The sequence below is a fragment of the Bactrocera latifrons genome, unplaced genomic scaffold (assembly GCF_001853355.1).
Source record: "Bactrocera latifrons isolate USDA-ARS-PBARC rearing strain unplaced genomic scaffold, ASM185335v1 scaffold_324, whole genome shotgun sequence".
NCBI classification, from domain to species: domain Eukaryota; kingdom Metazoa; phylum Arthropoda; class Insecta; order Diptera; family Tephritidae; genus Bactrocera; species Bactrocera latifrons.
The window spans coordinates 204,345-214,872 of record NW_017536897.1 but is presented as its reverse complement, the minus strand read 5'-3'; the positions used below and the strand labels follow the sequence as shown (position 1 = coordinate 214,872).

Genomic DNA, 10,528 nt, shown 5'->3' with positions numbered 1-10,528 from the left:
ATTTTTTAATTTTTTTTGCTGAGGCTGAGCTCGTAAACGTTCTTAAAAAGACATAAGAAATTAGTTTTCAGTTCATCACTTTCACCTTCGTTGTCTCCCAAGGCCACTATTAATAGAGACGAAAACATTTCGCTCCTGCCACTCAGCACACACACTTGCTCTGAAATTATTTACTCGAGAAGTTTTTTCTCCACAAAATTTGTATTGATACAAAAATTCTAGTGAAAGTCTTGATAAAGAAAAAAGGTCTATATGTAGAATCATTTGAAACTGTTTATTTTATATTCCGCGTTATCAGTGACATCTTATTCTTATCTTTTGTTCAGATTGCTTCTTCTCGAAACTTACGCGAATTCTCGGCATTTTTCTAAAGTTTGTTGCCCTTATTTACGCTGTTTATCCGTATTAAAATCTGCTTTTGTTTAAAAAATTTATTGTTATTATTTATCATAGATACGTCTTATGATTCATACATTGTTTGGTTTCCATGGAGTTTTTAGCAGCTACTGTGTATATTTTTTTACTTAGCATCACTCCTCTCTGCATATCTGTTTATTATTATTGCTACAGTATGTCAAACAAAGTTGGGCAAGAGTCACTCACGATTCATGTGGCAACTCGGGCTCTTCGTATACAACTAGTGGGTGGCTCGAACCAGGTGCAATTTACACAGACGTAGAAGTGTGTGGTTCACTCCCGATTTGGCTTAAGGCTTGAGCACGTTTTAGAATAATTCTATCCTTTGCACGTCTTCCGCTTTACCGAGTTATGGTTTGGATGGAGCAAATGCAGGAGAGAAATTCCATCAGGCCTTGAGTTCAACGCGGGGATCAAGAAGATGCGAAGTAACCCTGCTGCTGTTGAGCCAATGATGTCAAACGTGTCTTAAAAATTACCTATGTAAATAGGACCTCAGACATAATAGCCCTTGGAAAGATGATATCCGGCTCAACTTCTTTATGTGATAATTGTGTGGAATCGTCTATACTATCGATAGCCATCCTACTGTATTACGAGTGTCATCACCTGTTGTCCACTATCGCATGACAAATTTACTATCGTGCAGTATTCTGGTACAAGGCTATTGTCACAATTTGAATTTGAATACAAAGAAATGGAAAAGGAGGAATATCGGTCGGTGAAACAATTCTTGTCGTTAGAAGTGATATTGCGCAGTGAAATCTAATATACTTTGTATGGCATATACGGTAATTCTTCTTCGACGGCGACCGTCAAAAAAATGTTTATAGAGTTTCAATACCGGTTTTGCTTGTTAATAACACTGTGGCACATTTTTGGTGTTATTGTCTGGGGGATGAGAAATTCCAAGTCAGGGTGACGGTAATAGGTCAGTATAGTAAAACCCTCAAGGGATTTTTCGTTCGTATGTGTCAGTTTTTTTTTTAAGTACCATCACCTTGACTTGGAATTTCTCACCCCCCCCGGTTAGCTGTAGTACTGTGTAATAAGAAATAGGCCTCATCGTTGAACAAAATTTGACTCGAAAAGGTCGGATCTTCTTGGAACTTTTCAAGAGCCCATAGAGCGAAGCGATATCGCTTAGGAAGGTACAGCGGATTTGATTCTTACACAAGCTGTATTTTTCAATCTTTGATTTTAAGCGGTAAAAGGCGCCTAGTCGTTCCATACGTCAGTCCATGTTGCTACGAACGGCGCCAAATCGACTCTCCACTGTCTTCGTGTACACCTGAGTAGGCCGATTATGTTGACCATAAGTTGAGCGAAGTGCGCGAAATATATTCTTTCACACTTCGTGGTAATAACGGTTATAACTGTTCAGATTATGAAAATCAACTTCGGTAATAACGGACACCCTAATGTACATTTTTATATGTGTGTGTTTGCGCTATCAATCAATCAGCGTACACACTTGCATAATCAACTAGCGTACTTATTATAGACGTGCAGAATTTATATTATGCAAAAATTTCTAATAATCACAATAAATTAATTTTTTTCCTCTCTGCTGTTCTTTACTTTCAGCACACAAATTAAGATATCAGAAAACATTAGGCAACGCAGAATTGCAAAAATACCGCGACCACATATTTTTGTATGGCTGAGTGTGTTCAACAAAACAAAGAATTAAGAACAAAAGTTAGCGGATATAAATTATTCCAATCATTCAAGCATTCAAACGATCTAACAACGATTACGCCGTACGAAGCAACTGTCAATAAAAGTCAAGCAACAACACATACTTGAATAGCAGTGGTAATAATTTCGCGTGTTGCAAGCCCTCACCTGCGCAGCAACTGCTTCAACGTCGCAAAAGCCCAGTTTAGCAACAGCAGCAACAACATGAATAAAGCCGGCAAGCATATACAGAGTGGTATCGGTGTGACCACATCACCCAATGCCGTCAACTCAGTCGGTGCGCTCTCCACACAAAAGAACGTCATCAATTCCATAATGAGTTTTTTACCCGACAATCGACCCATTACGTCGTTGCAAATTGTCGAGGACTATGAGAAGTACGTATAAATATCGTTGCAATACATGCATTGGTATATGTTTATAGATTGATTTTTGTATATAAAATATGTATTTGTTGTGTTGTCTATAAAGGGTGTGTTTTTTAGAGAAAGATTTCGTATGCGGATAGCTGTTAAATCAGCTGGCTGTCATTTATGTGCATTCAGGTGTCAAACTAACTATTTCACATTTCATTGTTGGTATTAAAAAATTATTACCCCCTGAGAAGCGCCGCAGAGAGAAAACAGCATCCTTTATCCTCCCCGAACGCAATGAGAAAAAACTACAAAAAATTGTTACAGAGCAACCCGGCTACCCTGAGAACTCTGAGTCAAGGGAATCGTTCCCGATTTATTCACCTGTCTCGACAATTTCAATTTCACTTTGTTTGACTACTTGTTGGAAGGATAGTTGCAAGTCAAGCGCTGACTGACCAGTTGTTAATAAAGATACGCCACCTTATTACTGAGCTACGACCGACTATCTTAAAGAAGTGGCGCAGAATTGGACCTTAGCGCCTGTACCTCTAAAAGAAGCCGTCCAAATTTTGTTCAATGACTGATATTCAAACCAAAAAAAATTCAAAATATAGATTTTTCTGTATTTTTTTAGAGATATAAACTCTATAACTCTAAAAAATCGCCATTTATAAGTCATTGTAAGCCGCAAATAAGTGCTGCCATGAGCCAATTTCTTTACAATGTATTTGATGGTTGTCTAAGAAAGCGTGCCAGTTGCTTGTTGCCCGCAAATTCTTAGCTACACTTTGGCTAATGGACTCACTTATGTCGTTGCTCAGTTTTGCTGTTAACGTTGGGGTGCTCTTATGTATTTGCTCGCCGCTATTGTGGGCACTCGTGCTTGTGGTCGCATAATTAGCCTACTTTGCTTCCGCATGCATGCATTTTTCTTGAAATTCCCTAACTAAGTATTATTTGTAGCAGTTTCGCCTTCACTTTGACGCTGCTAACATTCTTCGATACACTTGTGTCTACTCAGTATATACGAGAAGGTAGTGTACAGTGACTCAATAGTGGAGTTTATGCTAGAAAAATATTTGCACCACGGCAATATTAATTTCTTATTGTTAGATTAAGTAGTAAACCTGGTTTCAAGTTTAATAATTTAGACAAAAAGTCATTATTGAGGTGCCGGTACTCTGTTAAGCTGAAAATATTAGGTATGTTAAAAAAAAATGCAGTAATTGCATAATCCACCACTCTCATGGATAGATAATAAATTTGCAGGCTTTGCACTGCCACATATATAGTCTATTGTAACCTTCCCTATATCACATACTGTTACAAAAGTCCAGCATCCTGAACAATTCCAAGAGCCTGATGAGCGCGACTGAGATGATGTGATCCCTGCCCACGTAGAAGGAACCTAGGGCTTTGGGCCTGCTTCTGCAAATTGCTTTACCTACTATAGAGCGCCGCAAGGGCGGAATTTTGAGATTGATAATTTCCTTAAACCTTTCAAGGTTGTACTCTCCCAGAAATAGCTTGGCATGGCGCATTCGTGCTGTCTGCTGCCAGTGTTGTTCTATTATTAATTACTGCCAGCCCACTGTTCTTCAACGTTGACTTCATTTAAAATTAAAATGTACGCTTCTTATGCAACAACAACTCATTCCCAGCAATTTTGCACGCGTAGCACTTGATTGCGTGCTTTCGATATCTATTTCATTGCATTGCAAATGCAAGTCTGTGGAAATATTTTTATTTTTATTTAAAACTGCATATTTTCTGCTTCTAATTCATATTTTTTGCCACAACTTCCAGATGCCCCAAGAATTTCACACCCATACATCGTACTTATGATCAAGATGCCGATGCAGATTTATGGCGTGAAAATATACTCTTCGTCCGACACACGAATACGCGCTATTTATGCTTATCAAAGACTGAGGGCTTGCCAGAGTATGTGGTGGAGACGCTCAAGTGAGTATACAACCTAAATGAATTATTTATTATACTCATGAAGTCATCAATATTAGGGTGATTAAAAAAGGAAATTTTCATTTCACCCTCTCAAATATTTATATTTGATGTAAAAAGAAATCTCACGAAACAGGCGCACTATTACCACACTCAAAGGAGTGCCTTGTTCTGATTACATCGGATTGGAACCGAGTTGGGTCTCCCCTGTCGTCTTTATTTAGCGTGAGCTTAGCAGACAGCCAGATCAATAACTAGCTCCTGTGCGACGGCGAGATCTTTTGCCAGCTGCTAACAGTTAAAGTTGCCTAGAGGATAGTAAAATTGAAACATCCAGTCACTTTATCATAAATTGTCTAACTTTTGGCCGCCATATCTTCGACGAATCTAGCGAAACAACCTGTGTTAATAACAGCCGCCTCGACAAATTTTTGGCAAGCCAAAGCGGCTTTGTCGCTTGTTGAGTGTCCTTCGCTCAATACTTAGCTAGGAGTGTTTAGGTATCATAATGGACCAGGGTCTCAGCTGTCGAATCGGCAACCGTTTTCGGATTGATTTTTTTTTCTTTGTTGAAGCACCCTAATATATACATATACATATATAATGTGCAAGTGTGGCGATGTGCGTAACTGCTTGAGTATACAGTGCATTCATTGTTTGCACAAATTTAATTAACCAAAATTGTTTATTTTCTAATTTTTTGTTGTTTTTTTCGAAAATGAGCGGATGTGCACGTAAAGTGAATGAAATGCTTGGTGAAAAATAGACTAAGCTATTTTTTTTTTGTTTTGCCTTTTATTAATAATTTTCGTTAAACAATTTGTTTTTGATTTCGTGCTATTTTTTTTTTTCTTTTTTGTATTCCCTTTTGCACACTTTCTTATATTCAATTGCACTTGATGCTTTGCGCATCGCTTCTCACTTGCATTAAGCACTCAATAAAGTGCATTTTCTGTGTCTTTCCGATTTTTTTTTTTGCTTTTTTTTGTTATTTTTTTTTTACTTTGTGTATCAGCAGACCTTTAGCTTGATAAGGCTTGTAGTAGCGCGCCGTTGGCACCACATCAAAGCAATTGTTTGCATAATTGACTATCACTTGTCCAGTTCAATATGTATACAACTGGGTGAGACCTTGACTAATTAATTCGCTATATTTAAATTTACAATAAACAACAACAGCAATGCTATGGTAAAGCTCCCCATAAACCTAACTTATAATGTGGACATAATTTTATTTGTTTTTTCTTTTGTTTTGCTACTTTCCATAATATGCCTGCTGATTGAGTCAGGCCTCAAAACTTGCTTAATTGGGAACGCAGACGCACCTGTGCGAATTTACCTAGGCTTACAATCTAATTTGTAGCACAAAAAAACGAAAAACTATTGTTTTCTGGAGCTTGCTTAAAAAAATAAGGAAATTACAAACAAATAACAAACAATTGATTTCTGTTTATAATCCGTAATTGGCGTGCAACGAGGCTTGATCTAATTGTTCGAGTTTGATAATGTTTTATCTCAAGGTAAGTGAGTAATTGTCTACTGTCTAAGTGAGTAGCTGTCTACTCGGTTTCTGTATGCATTGATAGCTTCGTACGAGATTGGTCCAATTAGTGCTTAACCTACAAAAGAAACGCGATTTTGGGAAATTTTGTAAAATCCTACTTTCAACCATAGAGAGATATATAAAGAAGGTCCACACCAAATTTCAAGTTAATCGGTTCATTAGAACTTGAGAAATCATGTCGGAAGTGTTGAAAATAGTAGTTTCGAGGAAAACGCGATTAAAGACTTGAGTCTAACTGCAGGCAGTCTATACTTACATTTCGTTAACGGCCATTCCGGCAGAGCCGGTTTGCACGCTGCGTCACTAAAATAACGATTTTTTTTTTCAAAGTTCTAGACTCGAATACCCCCTTAACCTACAAAAGAAACGCGATTTTGGAAAATTTACTTCTGAATATAGTCTCCTGTTAGCTCGATACCCTTCACCCAGCCATGCTCCTTCTTAAACACGCTTTCCCTCATTCGATTTAACCGGCGTTTGACTTTTTCTTCTACGAAAAGGCGCGGCGACTAACGGAAGGTTTCAAGACCCAAAATGATTATCTAGTGGCTAATGTTCAGAGCCTACTGGAGTTATGGAGGCAAGATTTCTCTAGCTTGCAATGGAGGTGTAACACCTGCAAATGGCGGGCCCGATTTCCCAATGGATGAGCCGATGGATTACCGGCCGAGTCAAATACGGCGGCGAAGAACTGACAAGGTGCTTGCATCAGCTTCTTTGCAAGATATGCTCAGATGTGTGCTCTGCCCAACCCACAAAACGGCAAACCCCACAATCTGCGCTAATTACCTTGAGAAATGCGTCCTTGACAAAGCATATAACTGGTTGAGCCCTATCAGTGTGGCTTTAGATCTGGAAGATCTGCTATCAACCATGCACTAAATCTTGGAAAAGGCCCGTTAAAGGAAGATCACTACCTCTTCGTCAATTTTAAAACCGCTTTCGACAGCACGTAAAGGAACTGCCGTTATGTCTGGAATTCCAAATCCACGCAAAGCTAATACGGCTGTGTAAGTTGAGCAGGACCAAAAGCTTCATCAGGTTCGGGAAAGACCTATCCGAGTCGTTCGATAACAAGCGAGTTTTCAGACAGGCATTGTGCATTGGCAACGGCGAGTTCCGCAGTCGATGGAATTTGAGTTATACGAGTTATACGGCGATATTGATATACATAACTTCATGTAAATCAAGAGACAACGGCTGCGCTGACTATATCAAGTTGTTCGGATGGAAGTGAACACTCCAGCTTTCAAGTTTTTCGATTCAGTACCGGTGCCGGTGGAAACAGAGGAAGATATAGACCTCCCCTCCGTTGGAGAGATCAGGTGGACAAATACCTCGCTGCACTTGCTAAGAAGAAACGAATTTGTTGTTGTTAAGTCGACTTTAGCCACGTAAGCGGTGTCTACGCCAATAAAGAAGAAGAAAACTGAAGTTTTCCACTTTGTAAACCAAAGCAAGCGCTCAAATCTAGACAGCACGGTGAATGGAGGAGCGTTTTTGAACCGATGGTTGAGGAGTATTGACGGAGAAGCAGTTTTTTCGCCAAACGGCGGAAAAATGAACAAGGCGTATAGCTTTTTTACCCTCGTCTGAGTAAGCGACGTATATCACACCCTGTGCAACCCGGAAAACAATACCCATCACCTCTCCGGTTTCTTCGTCTTTTACGGAGCATGTTCGTCATGTGAAGTCAGTTGTTTCTTATGATTACCAGTACCCACTGGTACTCCGTCGACTGTCGACTGTCGACTGTAACGACATAGAAACTTCTTCGGAAGAGCATCAAACAATGATTTGGACTTATATCGCGATTGAGCTTGTTGCTATATTTTATTATTTCATGAGGATATGTATAAATAAACAGTAAATGGCAATAAAAAATGTAGTAGTACTAATACTTTCTATAAATAATCAATACCAACACATAGATAACGTTAATGCACATACTTATGAAAGCAAATGTCGCTGCATGAGAAGTTAATTGCTTGTTTTTATCGATATAACGATAAATGTGTACATGTACCTGTGCTAACGATGCGAAAAGTAAAATAATTTCATTATGAAATATTAAAAATGTGTATGTTATTTGAGCTGTTACGTAAACTTATATTTATAAATACATTATAAGTTTATAAATGTATAAATTTTGCAGTCGATCATTAACTTGTTGTAAAGCTTGTTATTAAACACAAAATATACGAGATATCTTCAATGTAAAAACTTTCCATATTTTACAAGTTAGCGTCAGTATTTCCCAACATAATGAGTCATTGAAGTTTTCAAAGAAAAAAGATGAATGCTGCTAAATGTGCAGTGATTAAAAGTTCTCGCATTACAAAATTTAGAAAATAAAGTTCAAATAACTGTGCTTTAGCTGTTACTTAGCAAATATGTAATCGCAGCAAGATAATAGACACATTTAATGGGAGACATAGATAAAAATAAAATAGTTTAATGAGTACATTCACTTGTCAAATAAAACATAATTGTCGACGCTAAAGAGGTTTACTGGTTGATATTCTTCACATAATTATTTTTTCTGAAAAAATGCTGAATGTATAGGCAGAGAGTTGGAAATGACTAAAATGGTCAAATACCTGGGTCACACGCTGAATTCTACACTCCGATGGAAGTAGCATGTGGACCTGACTACAAGTCTACAAAGGCACTCATGGAAGGGTTTGGTTGAGGGATTATCTAAGTGATAAAATACCACTGGCTCTTCTACCAAAACAGTAAATTTCATTACAAAGTTTAAAGTTACCCACAGCAATGAGGCGAAAAAGAATGATTCCACGCTGGCCTTACTGCTAAGAGAAAGCACCATAAAACTGGTACACCCACGGCTCGAAAATGTCAGAAGGAACTGGTGCAGGAGTCGCAGGACCGCGTACCAAGCTCTCTATATCCATGGGAAGGTTTTCAAGTATATTACAAAGGGAAGCTATAATTCGTGTGCAGAAATAAACCTCCAATGCAACTGTCGTCATGAAAGCATTGCCACACTCAGCGATAGTCAAGCGGCAGTAAAAGCGATCTCCGCTTGTGTAGTTAAATCGCATCTACTGCAGGAGCGTATAGTACTGCTGCACAGCCTATCAAATCGTAACCAAGTGCATCTAATTTGGGTGCCTGACCAAAAGTGTACAGCCAGGAAGAGAAAGACCAGACAAGGAGGTTGCTTATGGGTGGTTCCAATCACAGCAGGTTCAAAACAGTAGTCAATCACCCGCGAAATAAATTTCGACCACTTGTCGCCTTTTACACCGGTCACTTCAAACTCAGAATGCGCTTACATAACAAGGGAGTGACTTCTTGTTGAAACTGCAGTTCTGCGCCATGAAGTTAAAAAAAAAAACTTTTTAAACCATTACCGCAAAAAATTATTTACTAATAAAAATCTTTCATTTCATGCATTTCCAGAGTGATTCCCGAAAAGACACAACCACCCAAAGAGTTTTCGCTGCTCTCACGTACCGCCGATACGGAACAGAAGGCGTGGCGTAAACGTCAAATCGCCTACAAACTCACCAAACGCGGCAATGTCACACAAGCAGTCACCGACATAATACTTTGTTCCAAATTGAAAGTGGCACCGGAGGGTTTCAAGTTAGCTGGGTGAGTACAGACACAACACAACAGCCCTAATTCAATGAAATAAGCTGGCAGAATCCTAACTGATTCCCTTGCTCGCCTTTATTTCAGCGATATAAATGGTGTATTGATTTGTTACAAAACCAGCGCTATACCCATACGTTCGCCGCCACCCATACCGAATGGCGGTAGTATCAGCTATGGCAGCAGTGAGGTGGAGAAAGCGTTAAATCGTTTGAATTTGAGTGGTGGTGCGGGTAATTGGGGTGGCCCACCCAATCAGCCGGTAAGCATGTAAACACACACACTTGCATTTGTGACTACTGTAAGGAAATACGTGTACAATTTATTAATAATATATTTTTACACTTATTACTGCACTAACTGGCAGCTGCCGCCTGTGCCTAGCGACCATGACTACGAAGAAATACAGACTTCATATCAAATCAAATCACCACAAAGGCCTGCACCACGCCCACCAAGCACTGCAAATTGCGCCACAAACACATCGGGTCATAGTGTCGGCACTTTGGGCGCCTACTCGGAAGTTGAGGGTGTGCCATTTATAATAAATCCAATGCTAAAGCGTCAAACGGATAATGAAGTGAGTATGAAGCTGAAGTAGACGTCCACTAACAAAATTAGTTTTATATATTAATGAATTTTTAAATTTAATTAATTTCAAAAATTACAACTCCTTTCAGTTACCCACACTGCCACAAATTGCGGACGTGCTTAAAGGACTCGAATATGATTTTCAATTAGAGCGACAAATACTTTGCACCATGAAATCCTCAGCATCGAAAAATCCATTCTTTAAATAAACAACAGAAACCTAATATATTATTGAAAAAAAAAAAATCAAGAATTTCAAATTAGCTGTTATAAACAATGTTAAGAATTGATTAAAGAATTTAAAACAAATTTTGTC

The 10,528-nt window shown here is 38.7% G+C and overlaps 1 protein-coding gene across 2 annotated transcripts in view; it reads left to right on the top strand.

Moving 5' to 3' along the window:
• The window catches only part of LOC108971114 (multivesicular body subunit 12A), a 17,693-nt gene extending 7,235 nt beyond the window's left edge, over positions 1-10,458 (top strand). For both annotated transcript variants that reach the window (XM_018936957.1, XM_018936958.1), the window contains exons 2-7: positions 2,005-2,495; positions 4,281-4,439; positions 9,427-9,621; positions 9,709-9,883; positions 9,989-10,201; positions 10,302-10,458. In XM_018936957.1, the coding sequence (XP_018792502.1) occupies positions 2,323-2,495; positions 4,281-4,439; positions 9,427-9,621; positions 9,709-9,883; positions 9,989-10,201; positions 10,302-10,421 (1,035 nt within the window). In that variant the 5' untranslated portion in view covers positions 2,005-2,322 and the 3' untranslated portion in view covers positions 10,422-10,458. The remainder of the gene's footprint in view (positions 1-2,004; positions 2,496-4,280; positions 4,440-9,426; positions 9,622-9,708; positions 9,884-9,988; positions 10,202-10,301) is intronic.
• The last annotated feature ends 70 nt before the right edge of the window (positions 10,459-10,528 follow it).